At 40.5% G+C, this 19,741-nt stretch overlaps 1 protein-coding gene across 2 annotated transcripts in view; it reads left to right on the forward strand.

Annotated features, from left to right (window-relative positions):
• Positions 1–19,741, forward strand: part of LOC140913108 (formin) — a 246,752-nt gene that overhangs the window by 108,586 nt on the left and 118,425 nt on the right. For both annotated transcript variants that reach the window (XM_073348842.1, XM_073348843.1), the window contains 2 exons: positions 15,209–15,270; positions 17,568–17,656. In XM_073348842.1, the coding sequence (XP_073204943.1) occupies positions 15,209–15,270; positions 17,568–17,656 (151 nt within the window). The remainder of the gene's footprint in view (positions 1–15,208; positions 15,271–17,567; positions 17,657–19,741) is intronic.

Here is a 19,741-nt window from a genome sequence, read left to right on the forward strand (position 1 = left end):
ACATTCTCTATACTCACTCAAAGACTCTAGAGCCAATCTGTGATCTCTGGGCATTTATACACCAGCACCCAAGTGCAAATTCTATCGGCCACCTACTGCACATTGACACAGAGCTCCTCAGTTTTTCCACCAGTGGTCTCATGAGCCTCCTTACAAGCATCAAAACACTCAGTGGCCCCATATGCCTGGCCCATCAACACAGTCCTTGACTCCACACACTCAATCTTCACGTAAGCTATGTTTCTGAGTGCATCTAGAGAGCCATCAACCAAATTGCAACCCATTGTTCTTGCACCCCACTCCTTTCAGGGGTCATCTAGTGCTCTTTCTACCAGCCTGGAGCATGATAACAATGGACGAGCGGGTCCTGAGTGTCATTTAACATGGCTATGTGATTGAGTTCACAGCACTACCTCATCCACATCCCCCATCCTGATCCTGCCTCCAGGACCACTCTCTGAACAGTATCCTTGCCCTGGAGGTAGACTACCTCCTACGTAGAGGGGCAATAGAGCCGGTGCCCACAGCCTTTCAAGACACAGGGTTCTATTCCACCTACTTCCTGCGACCCAAGGAAAAGAGAGGATGGAGACTAATCCTAGATCTTTGTCATCTCAACCGCTTCATATACAAACCAAAGTTCCATATGATCACAGTCGTGGCTAGCATACTATCCTTGCTAGAAAAAGGAATGTGGTTTATGGCTCTTGATATGCAAGACTCTTACTGTCACATAGATATCCATTTGACCCACAGATGATTTCTGAGGTTTACTGTGGTCCCTTGGCACTTCCAATACAGGGTTCTACCGTTCAGATTCACCACTGCTCCCTGGGTCTTCACCAAGGTCTTTTCTATAGTGACAGCTTACCTCTGGCATCAAGATGTTCTCATCTTCCCTTATCTCAATGACTAGCTGCTGGCAGTGCAATCCAGACACAAAGCTCAAGCATTGACTTCCCTGCTGCTTCTACTCCTCTCCTCCCTGGGAGCGAGTGTAAACATCGAAAAATCAATGTTGGACCCTACACAGTCTCTGGAGTTCATCGGAGTGTACATCAACGCGGTCGCTGCGTATGTCTATCTACCACAGGTCTGGTTCCTGGCCCTGCTAGAACTGATTGCTTCGGTGACTTCCAGTCCTTCTGTTCCAGACTGAACTTGCCTTTCCCCTCATGGCCATGTGGTGGCATGCGCATATGTCACTGCCTTCATTCATCTTTGCTTCTGCTGTCTACGACTGTGGTTACAGAAAGCCCATTCTCCGATGCTTCACTCCATGGACACCCAAATAACTGCCCCACCCCAGGGTTCTTTCCTTGCTTTGGTAATGGATGGACCCAGAACAGGTTTGCACCTGATTGCCTTTCCTTCCATCCTGACCAAGCATGATGATCATTATGGACGAACCACTTAACAGATGGGGTGCCCACATATGCGAACACATAATGGAAGGGATTTGGAGCATTTGGGAATCCAGGATGCATATCAACATCCTAGAATTTAGGACAGTATGGAGAACATGTCACGCATTTCTCCTGTTCATCCACTCCCACCATATTCTCATCATGTTGGACAACATCACTATAATTTACTACACAAATGAACAAGAGGGAATAAGGTCACTGTTGCTTTGCGTGGAAGCAGTTTGCCTCTGGAAATGGTGCATCGCACACAGTATCCTGTTGTCAGAGGCTTATCTCCTGGGAACTCAGCAGATGCTCTGAGCAGGAATTTTGTGGCCGACCACAAATGGAAACTACACAACTTTGTGGTCAAGGATATTTTTCACTGTTGTGGGGGCGTCTCTGGTGAGGGATCTCTTTGCCTCCCACACCAATATCAAATGCATCCAGTATGGTTCCAAGGGCAGGCTCAAAGCTCACTCCCAAGGTGACACACTAGTCATTGGCTATAGAATTTCTAAGTTGGACCAGATCAGTTGTGCCTTCTCCCCCTAACTTTACTGCCTTGCATCCTTCACAAGATTCAGTGAGACAGAGTGATGGTCATTTTGATCGTCCCATTTTGGTCTTGCCAGTTCTGGTTTCCTCCTTTTCTCCGCATGCCGAAGCATCCTTCTCTCCCACTAGACATTCCTGGAACTGCTCATGCTAAACAATGGCAGGACAACAGACATCCTGATCCGCAGATGCTTCATCTGAGAGTCTGGTTTTTGGAGGGGCATCTTTGGTAGCATGGGAATGCTCATCAACAGTGTGACGTCCTCTTGAGGAGTAGGAGGGACTCCTCGAGGTGCTCCCACCAAGCCAAATGGAAACACTTTGCCTCCTGGGCTCAACAGAAAGATCTTGCTCCTGGGGCCACAGACATTCCTCTTCTCTTGTTATATCTCCTATCCCGTTCTCAGCTCCATCGAGATGCCTGTAGCAGCCATTAGTGCTTTCCACCATTATGTGCAGGGGCACTCAGTTTTCACTCACCCATTGACTGTACAATTCTGGAAGAGCCTCATGTGGATGTATTCTCCCGTTCAAGCCATCACTCTCCATTGGGACCTCAACCTTGTTCTCATGGCATTGATGAACCACAGGCCTCGTGCTCCCGTTCCCTTCTTTCCATGAAGGTGGATTTTCTGATAGCTATTACCCCTGTGAGAAGGGTGGGCAAATTGGGGATGATTATGGCAGACTCCCCTTTTACTACATTCCATAAGGACAAAGTTTCCTTACGTTTGCATCCCAAGTTTCTGCCGAAAGTGGTTTCCTGCTTGCACCTCACCAACACATACACTTACCTGCCTTCTTTCCAAAGCCGCATGCCTCAGAGAAGGAACGTCACCTTCACTCCCACAATGTCGATAGGGCCCTGGCCTTTTACCTGCAGAGGATGAAGCCATTCAGGAAGTCTCCTAAATTATTTGTTGCTATAGCAGAAAGAATTATGGGGCAGGCCATCTCCACTCAAGGAATTTCTAAGTGGGTTTCAGGTGCATTGCACTCTGTTATCAATTATCGGGACTGTCTCCACCCCTTGGGGTACTAGCCCATTTCACAAGAGTCAAGCATCAGCTATGGCTGCACTTCACGACATGCCACTCATGGACATAGGTAAGGCGGTCACGTGGAGTTTGGTACACACTTTCTCTTCCCATTATGCGCTGGTGCAAGACTGTGTGACAGATGCCTCGTTTGGTGCGGTGGTCCTCTGTTCCATGGTTCCACAATCTTCCTCTCACCCTCCTTCTAATTAGATACGGCTTGTCAATGAATACATTGCTCAAAGAAGAGGAAGAGTTTACTTAACTTGTAACTGGAGGTTCTTTGAGATGCGTGGTCCCTATCTGTATTCCAATCCCTCCCTCCTTCCCCTCTGCGGTGGACCTGATTGATTGAAAATCTTAGGTTTAAACAATCAAACATACAAAACTGAGCTAAGCCTCATCCATGATATCCCAGCCTTCCTGGGTTACCCTGTCTCAACAACAACAATACACTTAGACCCCATGAGTCCATAGCACTGAATGTCCGTGGCCACATCGCACAGCTTTATTGCAGATGTCTAAAAGTTTCACTGGGTTACTACTGATCTAGTGCAGCCAGGTTAATCGTGGATGGCTGCGTGGTCACCACTAGTGTGTGGCCAGGCACTGTCCCCTCCTGACTTCAACTCTGATCTTCAAGACTGAGAGTGAATGGGCTTCATCTTTGAGGTGAGTTGTATGACCAAAAAGTGCAAACTGGGAGTGACCGATGAGCCAGTTTTTTTCCAGGAACAGAAAGGAGAATTATTGGCCTGTAACTGCTGCACTAAGTGCACTGGCCTTTACCTTTAGAAAGTGGAATGATGATCCCTTTCCTCCACTCCATTGGTACCTTCCCTGTGGTTCAAGCCTGGACAAAAATTTGGAATAATGCTACACTTATGGGCACTCTGGTGCATCTGACAAGTTCGGGTGTTATGCTGTTGGGTCCAGCAGGACTCTCTCTTCTCAGTTTCTTTATGGCAGAGTGGACCTCTTCCAATGTAGAGGTTTCAGAGTCAGGGATTTCATCTACTAACTTGTCCAGATCTGAGCATGGAGTTGTTCAGGATAGTTAAGTGCGGTCTTATAATATTCTTTCCATCTTTGTAGGACTTCTTCTTGGGTTGAACATGTGTTATCATCAGCCTTATTTATTGGCATAAACCCTGCACAAAGTCCAGTTTTGGATCAAAGTGATTGAATAACTGTGCAGATCATAATTTATTAATCTTATTCCTTCTTCTACCTCTTTTGCCAAGTTCTCAAAATAAACTTCATGATCCACTTTTACTCGTGCCCAAAAAATACCCCATTGTCATGCCACTGTCTGGCCTCAGATTTCTTTTGCAAAATTTGAAATGTCTGATCAGTTTAGTCAAGGGTGTTGCACGTAGAATTCCAGATTGTCCAAGCTGATTCTGCATCATCTGGGAGAGTGCCAAGTGCATCAAATTTGTTGCACACTGTGACAGAGTACTTATTAGCAAGTGCTGAATATTCACAGATGCATTGTGCCTTATGTTTCATAACAGGTCACTCCTGTTGAAATCAGAGGGTAATTGCCATTTTAGCATAAAGAGATGATAGTCAGTATTTGCTGGGACTTCTGCACCTCTGTGTACACCCGATATGACCTTACTGCTTTATGATCCAATATATGTTTCAGCTCCTTCCTCATCCAACCATTGTTGGAGATCTAGGTTTCCTGATGAATATCTAAGCACCTGAACCAACTTCCAATGATGGTAATATTATGAGACACATAAAAAGAGAGAAATCTCAGATTTATTTATTCTTCTAGAGCAAAATGGGCCAAGAATAGTCTCAAAGCCATTTCTGGAACAACTTGGTTTAGGGTTCATATCTCCAAGTATAATAAGGTCATTGTGCAGTGAAGCAGATCAAGCCATTGGTTCTTGCTACTAATATAATTTATCTTTATTAGCATCTGTAGCTACAACAATGGAGAGCTGTGCATGGCACCACATCAACCTGGCATATAGCAGTCGGTTAGAAATAGGGTATCACACTGAATGATTGATTAAATGGTGGAAAGAGGATGAGTGCCATTCAATTTATGTAGCTAGTTCCTCCAGAATACAGTAAACCTGCATCCTCACAGAATGATGACCATGTTTCACAAGTCGTTGCCTTGGTTATACAATTGCAATGTTGTATCTTTTCAACTCTTGGACTAACAAAACCTGGTACCTGACATCATTTAGGGTTTGTACATTCCTGGTAGCAAATCTGGTGGATTTTTCTCAAATCATTTGTGGATGCCATAGTCATTATGGAGTTCAGCCTAAAGTGTGGACCATGTTTTATTGGATGCTCCTTGATTCCATCTGTCGCCTGGGGACAGGGGAGATGTAGCATGGTGATTTTGTTTAGGGACACCAGTCCTCTTCCTAGAATCTCTTCCACATGAGCAGGTGGTTCTGAGGTTATAGATCAGCCACCTTTACAGCTGTTTGGGAAACATTTTCCCTTCTTTTCTGGATCTGCCATTGGCCTTCACTCGGAACTCTGAGCCAGGGCCCTGATTGGATGCTACTGGTTGGAGTCAGCCAGAACTGAGATTCGTGTTGGCAGAGTTGACCACACCCAGAAATAGCAAGGCAAATCCTGCTTCCCCATCAGCTATCATAAAGGTATGGGCCTATTGATACCTGAACAAATTATCCCCAAATAAATTCTGTGGCTCTTCTAGTATTACTACAGAATGAAGAACTGCCACATGGATACAGACACTTGCAAAATTAATGAGAAGATAAGAGCAGTTACTAGAAAACTTAAATGCTGCTTAAAATGCTGTGGGTTTTTACCTCCAAGGGATCCCCTCTAAATCTGATTTAAGTCAAGTAACTGGCATGCAGTTCAGATAGCTTAGCAGAGGGAACACATGATTGACCATATCTGGCACACAGATGTTTCGGTTTGCATTTGATAACTAGCCAGCAAACAAGCAGATGCCACATTGTAGAAGGGAATCTTCCACAGATGTTTCTCAGAGAGAGTGAAGTTCGCCCTCGGTAGATAAATAGCCATTCTCACTCCTTCTCAGAGTACGTGCTAGACAGTGGGCAACCCAAATACAGAACAATAATTTTGTCAAGAGCTAATGTATATGTAGACTAGTTAGCACAAAAATAATCTTTCTGTGATGTAAAGGAACACTGAGTTTGCATAGCTAGGACTGTCCTATTTTAAACTAATTTGCGGGGGGGTGGGGGAGCCTATCTGTTATGTTCTAGAGAACACAGAATTTGTGCCTTAACAGATTTTGCTGCTGAATCTGGTACTGATGATGACAGTCCTGCTGCTACTTAGATCATTAATAATGGTCACCCACAAAATTTCCATCTCTTGAGCATCATGAACACATAGCATGGAAAATCTATCATTTGCACTGTGCCATGCAGAATCTAAACTTATATTTACGTAAGTCATGCCCACGTGGTGTGGCACTCTGTCCCCCTTCAGTGGTGGCTAGGCCATATAGAGGTTGATGAGCCTGCTACAGCCCTAGCTAAGAGACCTGGGTCTTCTAGTTGAGGCAGTAGAGGCTCATGCATTAAGATCCAGAGCTCCCAGGTCAATACTCACCACAGACAGCCCATCAAGGGGTGTCAACATTACATTTAAAAAAAACAAATATTTCTAGTAGTAAAAGGCTATCATCAAGTGGCTCAGAGGCTTGGTATAAAACTTTGAGGCCCCCCTTTTCTGGTCCTTTCATAGCCTTGTGAAAGGGAGAGAGGAATAGTTCTTTCTAAACCTTAAAGTACATTTGGGTTCAGTTCAAGGGATGTGCCAACATATAGCTTAGCTCTTATTTCTCTGAACCTGGCGCACAGTTGTGAAAATAATCTTCTTCCCAGATAAGTACACTTCTGTATTTGTTTTTTTCCCAGTGACAGCTCAACTAAAGCAATAGAGCAGGGGTAGGAAACCTGTTGCTCAGGGCTACCTGTGCGGTTCAGTTGTTAAATATGACAGCTTTCTTCATAACCGAATGGATTCAGTTCGGTTGCTAATTGTGTAAAGGTATGTGAGGCACCCTTGCCCCTCAGCGTCTTATAACCCCACTTCCCCACTCAAGGAACTCCCAACACAAGTACTCAGTGAAAGCAGTGTAATATGAAGCAAATAGCAATACTTCTCTGCTGTGATGTAGTCATTCCTCACCTCTGCTAGCCTTTAACGGATTGTTGAAATCCTTGCTTATAATTAATTGGCGCAGATATTCAGACCACTTTGGCATTCTGTGTATAAATCTTAATACGTGATCAGAATAATATTTGTCTATTGTATAGGCAATGTAAGACTTAAGGTGTGCTTGTTTATTCTCTCCCCCACTCCTTTTTTTTCCCCCTTGCCTTTTTTTCAAACATCTCTCACTTTTTCTTTTGGAAATGAAGTTTTAAATTTTTTAAATAAATGGGATGGATGGGTCACCATTAATAAAGTGGTACTGCCCAAGCTAGTAATGCCCCTGCTCTTGAAAAGATACTCATATTTACTAACTAGCTAGATTAGATGTGCATACAGCCGGGGGAGAAATTTCATTGTCAATGGCTAGAATTAGATGGGATTGAGTATTTTCTCTACAAAATCTAGGTCATTTCTCCCTGGTCTCTTCTCTTACCAGTAGACCATATTTTCTCAGATTGGTAGCTAACATGGCCTTTGCTGTTCCTCATGAGTAAGGTTTGTTCTTTTGAGGGCTAATACAAATTGTGATAATGGGCAAAGCAGCAATACAAGTGGCTGGAATGTCACTCCGACTCAAATTCCTCTGTACAATGTTTGATGGTGGGATCAGCTAGAGATATGTATGAATAACTTTTCTGTCCTGCAATTTTGTATTTGTTATACTAGGAATTCATGCATGTAGAATGGGGACCTAAGATAGTGTTGTGGAGATATAAAACAGCTCTGGAGTGTGAAGCATGCACACCCAGAGAGACTGGATGGAAAATATTTAGACTATTTTCAGAGTAGCAGCCGTGTTAGTCTATATTCGCAAAAGAAAAGGAGTACTTGTGGCACCTTAGGGACTAACCAATTTATTTGAGCACAAGCTTTTGTGAGCTATAGCTCACTTCATCAGATGCAACTCACCAGAGCTGGGATTGTACCTTCTTTTCTGTTTGGAAAATGCCCAGGAGATACTAAAGAAAAATTTGTGATAATATACCTGTATCTATATGTTAGTTCAGCTTTCTTTAGTTTAACTGAGATGGTATAAAAAAATTTTACAATGAATTGTAAGGAAATATGTGCCCAGGTATAACTTATTGATGGGACATATACTTCTGCTTCATAAAAGAAATGTCAGTGTTTTAAAAGAAATAAAAATAGATGGTGTGGCAGTTGGTCCATTGTATGATGCTGAATTGAAGGGAAATCTATTCACATTGGACCTAGAAAATACTATATAAGGAAAATGCCCTTTTTATTAGTTTGATTTTCAGCGAGTAAATTGTCACTAACAATAAACGCAGTCTTATACTATCCTTCAACAAAAAAACTTTGAAAACAGACTCCAACGAGAGACTGCTGAATTGGAATTAATTTGCAAATTGGATACAATTAACTTAGGCTTGAATAGAGACTGGGAATGGTTGATTCATTATAAAAAGTAACCTATTTCCCCTTGTTTATCCCCTCCCCCCCTCCCCCCCCACAGTTCCTCAGACGTTCTTGTTAAATCCTGGATTTGTGCTGGAAATGGCCCACCTTGATTATCATACACACTGTAAGGAGAGTGATCACTTTAGATAAGCTATTACCAGCAGGAGAGTGGGGTGGGGGGAGAGAAAACCTTTTGTAGTGATAAACACCCATTTTTTCATGGTCCGTGTGTATAAAAACAAACATCTTCTGTATTTTCCACAGTATGCATCCGATGAAGTGAGCTGTAGCTCACGAAAGCTTATGCTCAAATAAATTGGTTAGTCTCTAAGGTGCCACAAGTACTCCTAGTCTTATACTAGTTATACAACAAAAACATCCTATCTGTTGTATCACTGGTTGATCTTGGATACGGCTATATATTCTGTAAAATGGCCAGCAAAGAAGGCAGACGATCAGCATAGTCAAAGGTATCTCCCTCCTCTGCAGCATGTGATGTATGCCTGGCTTCCACCCACCTGGACATCAAGAATACCATTCTTTTCACCAGGCCACAATGTATCCCATATTGTAAGGAAACATTGTGCCAAGAAAAAACACCACCAGAAACATTGCAATTTACAGTGCTGAAATTATACTGGATTAAATAACTAGAAGTATTTGAGCAATAGAGTAAAATTAACTAATTGGTAGTGTAATCTCTCTAATGATCACATGTAATATTATATTTTTGTATGTCCTACCTAATCACATCCCTAGGTTCCTTAGGTTTATACTATGTCTTCCTCCTTTGATGAAGAGCCATGGGGGAAAAGGGATATGCACAGTCCTGGATGCCGGCAGATTATGGCATGAAAGCATTATGTTAAAGCTGTTTCAAATTATAAAGCATGTAGGAAAACAAAATCTCTTAATAGGATTCACTGGTGATGGTGGGTATGGGGGTGTGTGTGAGAGGTTGATAGTATTTGTTATTCCCCTCAACTATTTGTGTATAGGTTCTCTTTATACTCACTTTTCTTCCAAATGGTGGTGGGGAAATGGCCAAGATTAGCCAAAGTAAATAATCCAGAAAATTGTACCCTTGCCTGTAGACAAAGCCTGTTGACATAGCCTGTAGACATTGTGCACTACTTTTGGAGCAAGTCCCTTGAAATCTGAGATCAGTCAGAGTTCCTGAGGTCCTTCCTAAATCTTAGCAAACAGCACCACTGCTAAATATTCAGAGATGAAAGACTATATTGTGTATGGGTTTTTTTTAATAAATACTTCCATAGCAGCTTTCATTTGTGGTCCAGAAAACACTTTACAAACACTAATATAGTAAACTTCATAACACCTCTGCACAGTAGTTAATTATTACTCCATTTTACAGATGGGAAAATTGAGACACAAAAGGATAAAGTGATTTGCCCAATACAATAGAACCCAAAATTCCTAACTTTCATTCCCTACCATATTAGATGGGGTTTTTCTTATTGTGATTTGGAAGTGCTGTGTGAGTACTTCATTCCTTCATTGTGTACAGCATGAATGTGTTTGCATTACTATCTGTGTAAAATAGAGATAGATACATACACATCTCAGAAGTTGAGAAACAATTTCCTTTAAAAGTTATTTCTTTTGTTCAGGATAATTTACAACATATGTTTTTGTGAATCTGCCTAGGGCATCAAGCCTGATGTGGTTAGGTTAACTTTAGTGCCAGAGTCTTTCACTCATGACTTCATGCAGCAGTTGAGCTTTCCTAAAGTTCTAAACCCACATTATGCCTGTGGTGCTTCTTTGCATTATAACTCCTTTTAACATTTTTACATGACAGAAAGTCAGATGTTGGAGGAAGCCTTCAGAGGAATTTAGGATATCAGCTCAATTTGTCTGAGATAAACAGGAGGAGTTTGGATGTGTTGAGCAGTTTTGCCAAGAGGAGATTTGTCCTTAACAATCATAACAACTTTTTGGTTGAGTGGATCTGTGACATCTTCATTTAAATTTTCCAAAGATGGACTTCATTTTCCCCCTGAAACCAAACCTCAGTTACTAGTAATACAATGTGTAAAATAGTTGAGTCCACTGCGGTCCAAACAAATTTAACTTTGAAAGAGTTGTTTTTAAAAATAACCTATTTCTGTTTGATTATTAAAATGTAGTTTTTAAAATGATTTTTTCACATTTCTGTTAAACATAGTTTAGTTGTTGCACTAACTGCTTTGCTGATGATGCTGAATGTGTGTAAATTCTGGCAGCAGATCCTTTTATAACCAAATACCACTTAAAATGAATGGAATAGTACCAGTTACGTCCCACCTTAAGACTGTTGGAAATACATAATATGCCTTTCAGCAATGGTGGTAGCGGGAAAGAAATATCTCTTTAGTACTAAATCTTTAAGATCTACAGTTGTCTGAGTTTCTATTTCCAGCAAATGACATGCTTTAAATGTTCAGGTTTTCCTCTGTGTACATTTTTGCAGTAACAAAGTATAGAGATTAAAAGAATAGATCAAATCCCTAAAATGTGCTGTGGAGAATCTGTTTTTTACGGCTAGATTGATTTTAAAAAAAAAAGGAACTCTGTTAAAACCTTGGGTAAAAGTTTATATTTCTTGCAGCAGCCTCTGCATGTGAAATGTAGTTGGCAAGTATTTTTATGTGTGCCTGTTAGTTTGAATGCACGATGCTGATCTGTTTTTTGTCCTCCCTGACGGTTATTATATCCTAATGGGTGCAACACTGCACTAATGATCCTTGTATATATAAATTCTTCTTGTTGTGTGCAGACACCATAGGGCCACATAAAAATGTTTGCCTCAATTTCCCTGCAAAAAAAGAGCTCAGAAACCAGACTTGGCCAAGTAACAGATTTTTAAAGGTAGAGGAACCCAATAAAATTACCAGCTTTGCACAGCGTGAGTCTACTTCCTTTTGACATATTGTGAGGTGTAGGTGAAATATTCTAACTGAACTGACAGTGTAAGGAGGACAGCTAACTAGAAGGCAAGATAAAAGTAAAAACCACCAATGATGATTGATATTGCAGTAGCTATTAATTGTTTTGGAACCTCTTTTGTAGATTTCTGACACTTCACCTTTATAACTTACTCCTATGCAAGTCTTGGTGTAATGAGATTTAATCTAGTAAAGTCAAATTTACTGTATCAGGGAGTAATTTTTAATACAGTCGTTTCTTGAGACCTGAGTCACAAAATGTTTTTTAAGAGGATTAAGGAGCTTTAGCTTCATCTAGCTTTGAAGAAAAAAGTAAAAATCATCACAGAATGCTTCTTTCATATAGTTCAATGAATGTTGTTAAAATGGCACCAATTCAAATGAGGTTATGAAACATATTGTGAGTTTATTGCACACACTTGAAGTATGGTATATAAAGCTCAGGGTTCAGATACTGTGCAACTGGGAACTTGGGGATCATTGCCATCACTCCAGAATTTGAGAGGCGGGGGGTAAGAAACCAAGCAAATTGTTATGATTGTACATTTTTCCATTTTTGTACAGTGCTTCCAACATGAAGGATGCTAGTGTTGTTGAGAGTGGGTGAAGAAAAGACATAGGGCTAGATTATTAAAGGTATTTAGGCACCTACAGATGCAGAAAGATGACTAGAAGTATTTTCAAAAGCACATGGATGCCCAACTGCCACTTTTGAAAATCCCACAAGAGATCTACATGATTCTTTAGGTGCCTGAATATATTTAAAAATCTGGCCCTTAGGCCCCAATTCAGTTGATAGCAGGTGAGCTCAACTGTCTGCCTGTGCCTTAGCAATAACTGCAATAAGTCAGAAAGCAGTATCTCCGTGCTGTTTAATACAAGTAATCAGTTGTTCAAAAGATAAATTAACTCATGCTCATCTTCCTTTGTATTTTAAGCTTAATATTGATTATTATTGATTCAGTTTTAGGTCTGTTTATATATCAGAATATATTGGAATATTTTATTTTTTCCCCTTATCATTTTGAGGCTCAATGATTGGCTTAATCCTCTCAGTTTATTTTAATGTGACTGGTTATTGTACTCTTCTGTATTTAGCAATAGTTATATTTGGGTATTTAGCATAAAAATGAAAAATGTCCGTAATGTTGGAGCCTTTTCTGTCCAGTAAACCATCCTCCATTTGGAGATATAAGCACTAATATAACAACAATCCTGATTTTTGAGTTATCATTCTTGTACTTTCTGTAATTTAAACCGCCAGTTATAATTATATTTCTGTACATTTAAGATCTTTGTCATTAATTACTACTTTTCTCATCCATAGAAGTAGTAAAAATTGTTGTACATTGCTTCATTGCAAATCCATTTACCAGTTTGAACTAAACAACTATACGTACTGTAGAAGCTGATGGAAAGACATACCGGTGAAATCTACTAAAAAAAATAATAAAAATCTTCCCTTTTTAAATACATTTTTCAATAGCCCAAGGTTGGATGGGAGAGGAATGAAACTGAGAGGGGAAAATTTAAGCTAAAAATCAGAAAAATGTCTTGATAATGAGATATATTAGGCTGTAGAAATGATCTTTCAAGAGAAGTCCCAGTCTCTTGGGACCTTTTGAAATTGGACTGGATAGTACATTAGAAAACGTCTTATATAGAACAAGCTTCAATTGGCAGGTAGATGATCTAATAAATTCCATCTCTAACTATGTTTATTTGAATATAAAGTAATTAGCTTAGCTGTTTAGTTTTTTTGTATTTGTCTAAACATTTTAGTTCTAAAAATGGGACAAATATAGAAGTATTCTTCCTTTTTTTCCATTGGTAATACCTTTCTCCCTGCCACTTTCCTTCCCCTCTAGCCAAGATGTAATGTCAACAACAGATGGAATCATAATTGACAGACAAAATTTTAAAGCCTTCTAAATGTCACTGATCGTTTTAATAAAATTAATTAGCCTGCCACAGAGAAAATTTACTAGCCTGCTGGTTAATTTCACAATGTAAAATCGTGGGGTAGGAGGGAGTGGGGGAGAAACCTTATTACTTTTGAATAATTATTTAAAGATGTGTGCCTTGCCTAATTCAAACATCATCGATGGCGAATGCAACAACAGCTTTTTATATCTTTTAAAATTGCAAGTGATCACATCTCAATATATAAGTGAGGAAATCAAATACAGCTGAAATTTAAAGGTATCGATCGGGTACCAACTAATGATAATCCACTGGTCACATAGAAAACTACTGAAACCTAAGTTTTGGTGGTGATGCTATTAATATTCCTATTACTATTCAATGTAAGCAAATAATTTAGATTCAGGATACAAAGTGACTTGAAATTATATGCCTAAATTAATTTAATGTTCTGAATCTTGATAAAAACACATTTTGTTTTCAGAAGAAATGAGATCTTTAGTCAGTTCTGTGACATTACATAAAAAATCTTATTGGCAGCGAATATTCACTTCACAGTGTACCTAATATACCTGTAGTCTGATTTAGTTTTGAAAAACATGACTAATGTAGTGCCTAAATTAAATTGCAGTGAGACACGCAGATGATAGAATTAAATACCATGAAGTTCAGATCTTCAGTAGGAACTAGTTTAGCCTTTTTCCTTTTTTTTTTTTTTTAAATTCCATTGGGCAAATGAAGTGAACAGTAATCTGCTGAATAGAGAAGTTCATATATCTCTATTAGAGCTGATTGGAAATTTCCCCACAGAACAGGTTTCCAATGAAAAATGCTGCTTTAACAAAATCAAAACATTCTGTAGGAACATGTCAGTTCTGTCAATGTTTGAGAGAAACCTGCCTGGCTTCCTGCCAGCTCACCTGCTCACCTCCCCAAGCTTCCCAGCTCTTCAGCAGCCCACCTATCAGGCTGCTGGGGATCCAGCAATTCCAGGCTCCACGCCAGCCTAGCCTACCAGGGCTTCTAGCCTCTTGACTCCTTGACATCCTGGCTGTTAAGAAGCCAGAGAATCCAGGTTCCCCAGCTGGCCAGCTCCTTGGAGTGCCAGGCAGCCAACTGGCCACTTCCTTGGCTCCTTGTTGTCTAGCTCCCCAAGCAACCCAGGATGCTGGGTGGCCAGCTGATCAGCTCCCTGGGTTCTTAGGCTCCCAAGCAGCCTGTCCCAAATTGGGAAAAAGTCAAAACATTAATCTTTCAAGTGAGCTACATTTTTAAAAAGTCCATTTCTGGAGAACAGTAATGAATTTTTTCAGCTTTCTCCTGGAGCAACTCCCATCCCAGGCTAGGTCCCCAGGCTGCCTGACTCCCTGGGCAGCCAGTTCCCCGACTGCCTAGGTGCCCATCTCAATGGCCCAACCTATAGAGCCACTTGCATTGGGAGTCAGGCAGCCCCAGGAGCAAGCTGAAAAAATTCATTACAGTTCTCTGAAACTTAATGTTTTGAAAATTCAACTCCTGTGACATATTTAGAATTTTTGATTTTCTCCCAATTTGGGACAAAAAAAAATCAAAAACTTCAAAAAAATTTTCTGGAGTTCAATTCTGTTTTCTGTCCAGTTGTGTTACCTAGATATGCAAGATATGTTACCTAGAAAACAGGTTAACCCAATATGTTTTTTTAGTGTGTAATTTTTTATTTTATCCTTTACAGCTACACTAAATGTGGATGACTCCATAGTCGACCTGGAAACACTGGAAGCACTGTATGAGAATGTAAGTATGACAGGAAAACATGTGTAAGAGCACAATATTCATAGTTTCAGATTTTTACCAAGTGCAAACACACACAAAAAATAAATACAATTTTATTTTGTGACTGTATTACACAAGAGAGAGTATATAAAAATTGATTTTTCTTAGGGAATGTAAGAGTATTAGTGGATATCATCAAAATGTAGTTAGCCAACACAATGCATGTATTTTGCCAGATCAAGTCTCCCAGTGGGAATATAAACCAATCCAATCCAATTGGAGCTGGATTAAGATTAAATAAATTGCAACAAAAGACATTGCATGACCTGTCATCTTCTCCCCCACAAAATATTGGCCTCCCACCACAAAGAGGCTCCTTCTCACTGTCTATATCTTCTCTCACTCCTATCATACCTTGGGCAGACTTTTCCTTCTCCCCTCCCCTTGTTTCACTTTTCTTTAAGTCATAGCCTGGGAGGGTGTCCCCTTTCCAGATCTTCCCCCCCTCAAACTTTAAGTCTACTTTTAAGCCATAATATATGATTTGCTTTGTCTTGCCTGACCGAGCCAACTATTCTACAACACAGTGCAGTGTGCAATAGCTTTCTATTTGGTAACCAGGAAGCTCTAGAGGGAGTTGAGTTATGAGGCAGAGTAACTGGCAGAGGAAGGGGAAGCAAAGCATCTACAGGACGCTGCCAGGAGATATCTTTGACCTTGAAGTGTTTAAGCTCTGGGAAGGAATATTCCCAATCTCGTTGTGGGGAAGGGGTTTTCTCTACTCTCTCTCTCTAATCTGTAAAATGGGAAGGTAAATGTGGAAACATGTTTAGGGGCTGTTTTTGGAAACTGGAGTATAGGACAATTTGAAGGCCTTCTGTAATGTAAGATTTAGAACTGGTGCACAGAGGTATTAATCTGCTATGCAATAGAATAAATTTGATTTTGTATTATGACCTTCATAAAACAGTATCATAGAATGCTTCACGGAATTAAATAATACAGGTGCAAAATTCAACTACAAAATGAAAATAGAGAAATAGTTATGTGAATGTGGTGATGGGTTTATGGCAACTTTCTGTATTTATATCCTGCTGGCTATGAAAAGGGGGTCTCTGTCATGAGAGCACTTGCCCCTACAGTGAGGGAAACAGCATTATAGGTGCAAATGCTGGCTAGGCTGTAGTTAAAGGAGAAAATCCTCAGAAAAGTTCTTCAGTAGGATCCAGCCAAGATAAATATAATGACAAAGCAGAGAAAATAAGTCTTGAATCACATAGGTGAGAAACATTGAAAGATATCAAGTGTTCTTCATAATTCAACTCTGTCTCCTGATCTGTATACTAAGTATCATTCCTGGGGGATGTTGGGGAAAAAAAGAGAGTACAAAATGTAAAAATGGTGACCATTTACGAATGTTCTCATTTTAGCAGAGCCACAAAGTTCAGCTGCAGACCTCAATCTCCCCAAAGTTTGGGACTCTTTGGGTCTTGAGTAGTGGTTTGGGCCTACCTCTTATTTTCTGAATAATTTTTCATGTTCCTGTATGGTGTCTTACAAGTGACACATAGGCAACTCAGTATAGAGTTACAATGAAAATGAAATACAAATTATACTGTGTTGAATTGTACTCTATTGAATGTAAGCAGAAAGAAAAAATGTTTATCAACATTACTTTGAGAAAGGAGGGGAATGCCTATAGAAATAGTACAGAGTACCCTGTTCATCTTTTATATTACCTCACTTCTGCACTACAGAAACTTGTGTACATGTGGGAATGTGGAAAAGCAGTGACTTTTGGTAAGGAAGCCTGAACAAATTTAATTATATTGAATCAAGTCCTTACCAAATTTGGAAAAAAATGAGCATTACTGGTAGAATAGGGGACAACTTAAATAAAGCAGTAAGCCAACTTAAGTAAGTAAAACCAACTTAAGTAAAGCAGATGAAGGATTTGTTGAATAAGGCATGTTCTCAACTTTATCAAGAAACTTTATGAGACAAAAAAACCCTGCATAATTGTAAAATTATTACTGATATCAGGATGAGAATACATTTTACTGATCACATTTTTGTATCTTTTGACCTTGAGCAAAAGACAATGGCATGAGTTTAGCATATAGATTCACTTTCAGTCACACTAATATATATAGAATACATGAAGTGAGGCTCTGCATTTTCAGTAGCATGTATGATATTGGGGAAAGTATGTAAAAAGAGAATGGGTGGGGTTTTTAGAGATCAGCAAATAAGAAGATGGGTTGATTGTATTTAAAAGGAAAGCTTCTTATTGCTAGTTTCTAATTATAATCACACAGAGAGCGCAAAAGGATGAACTGGAGAAAATAAAGCAGTATTATGAGACTTCAAAAGAAGAGGAACTGAAGCTCTTGGACAAACCAGAACAGTAAGATTTAAAAAAATATATTTTTCCATTATGCAGAATCGCCATTTGCTAGGAGGCCGAGGGAGTGTAGGGACAGAAATCTGGCTGGTTAAGTCTTAAAAAATCCTTATTTCAAGAGATGGTGTGAAAAGTGATTATATAGTCCCTTTTTTGATGTACTGTGTATAACTTTCTATTGACTGGGACCACTACGACAGATGAAATATACTAATTTTGCTATGTGACCTTGAGGCAGTCACAATTTCTGTGCCTGCATGCTCTCATTTTTAAAATGCTTTATCTTCCTCTCCTAGGTATTGAGGCTGAATTAATATTTGTAAAGCAGTGACGTGCTTGGATGGAAAGGTGCCATAGAATTTGCTGTTATAATAAACCCCAAAAGCAAAATTCAAATTGCTCGAATTCCCAAATGGAATTATAATCCTATCATTCAGAATGAACCTGTCTTTTATTAAAACAATGTATTTGATCCCAAATTTATGCCGAGCACTAGTTTCTGCTCCCTCCGTGCTGCTCCTTCCTCTTTACTGCTCTCCTCCTCCTCCACTGGCCCCCATCACTCTCCTTACCACCTGTGTTCCCACACTGAGGCCCCACTTTTCTACTCTTCACTATGCTGCTGCTCAGTCATCTTTGGTATAAGAGAGTGGGAGGAAATATGTGGATGATGAAGGAGGAACGGAGGCAGCAGAGATGGCATCTGAGTGTGAGAGCTGGGACACAGAGGGGATATGTTTTTACGTAGTTTCTTTAAGGCTGGAGGTTGGTGTTGGAGGGCAGAAAGATTTTTCTCCTTTCCTACCATCAGAGCAAGCCAAGCAGCTGTTGCTGACATCTGCATATGGGGGAATAGGTTAACGTCTGAGGGTATGAATATCTCCCAAATATTAAGACCTCAGAATACGAATGTCCTTCAAATTTATATACAATCTTGTTCATCTATCCCTTGTCTTTGTGCTTTCATTGACCACACTCAGATGATCCTTGGCCTACAGCATGATACTTTGTGACTATTTGATATTTCACAGAGTCTAAATCTTTGGCAACCTATTTGCTATATCTCTGAGGGTATGTCTACACTACAAAATTAGGTCGAATGTATAGAAGTAGGTTTTGTAGAAAGCTTTTTTATACAGTTGATTGTGTGAGTCCCCACACAAATGCTCTAAGTGCATGTAGTTGGCGGAGTGTGTCCACCGTACTGAGGCAACCGTCGACTTCCGGAGCGTTGCACTGTGGGTGGCTATCCCACAGTTCCCGCAGTCTCCACCGCCAATCTGAATTCTGGGTAGAAATCCCAGTGCCTGATGGGGCTAAAACATTGTCGCGGGTGGTTCTGGGTACATATCGTCAGGCCCCCGTTCCCTCCCTCCCTCTGTGAAAGCAAGGGCAAACAATCGTTTTGTGCCTTTTTTCTTGAGTTACCTGTGCAGACACCATACCACAGCAAGCATGGAGCCAGCTCAACTAACCGTCACCGTGTGTCTCCTGGGTGCTGGCAGACGTGGTACTGCATTGCTACACAGCAGCAGTTTATTGCCTTTTGGCAGCAGACAGTGTAGTATGACTGGTAGCCGTCATCGACGTAGTCCTGGGTGCTCTTTTAATCGGGCGCCTGGGCAAACATGGGAGTGACTCAACCAGGTCATTTCCCTTGTTTCATCTCATGGCGATTCAGTCCTACCAGCAGTGCACTGTCTTTTAATCTGCAGGGAACAGAAGATGATGGCCAGTAGTCATACTGCACCGTCTTCTGCTGAGCACCCAGGTGTTCACGATGGCTAGCAGTTGTACTGCAGAGTCTGCTGCCATCAAGATGTATAAAGATAGATGAAGTGGCTCAAAACAAGAAATAGACCAGATTTGTTTTGTATTCATTTTCTCCTCCCTCCCTCCCTCTGTGAAATCAACGGCCTGCTAAACCCAGTTTTGAGTTCTATCCTTGAGGTTTTGAGTTCTATCCTTGAGGGGTCCATTCAGTTTCTCGCAAAGCTACCCCCTTTGTTGATTTTAATTCCCTGAAAGCCAACCCTGTAAGCCATGTTGTCAGACGCCCCTCCTTCCGTCAGGGCAACGGCAGACAAT

The sequence above is a fragment of the Lepidochelys kempii genome, chromosome 6 (genome assembly GCF_965140285.1).
Source record: "Lepidochelys kempii isolate rLepKem1 chromosome 6, rLepKem1.hap1, whole genome shotgun sequence".
In the NCBI taxonomy this organism is placed as follows: Eukaryota; Metazoa; Chordata; order Testudines; family Cheloniidae; genus Lepidochelys; species Lepidochelys kempii.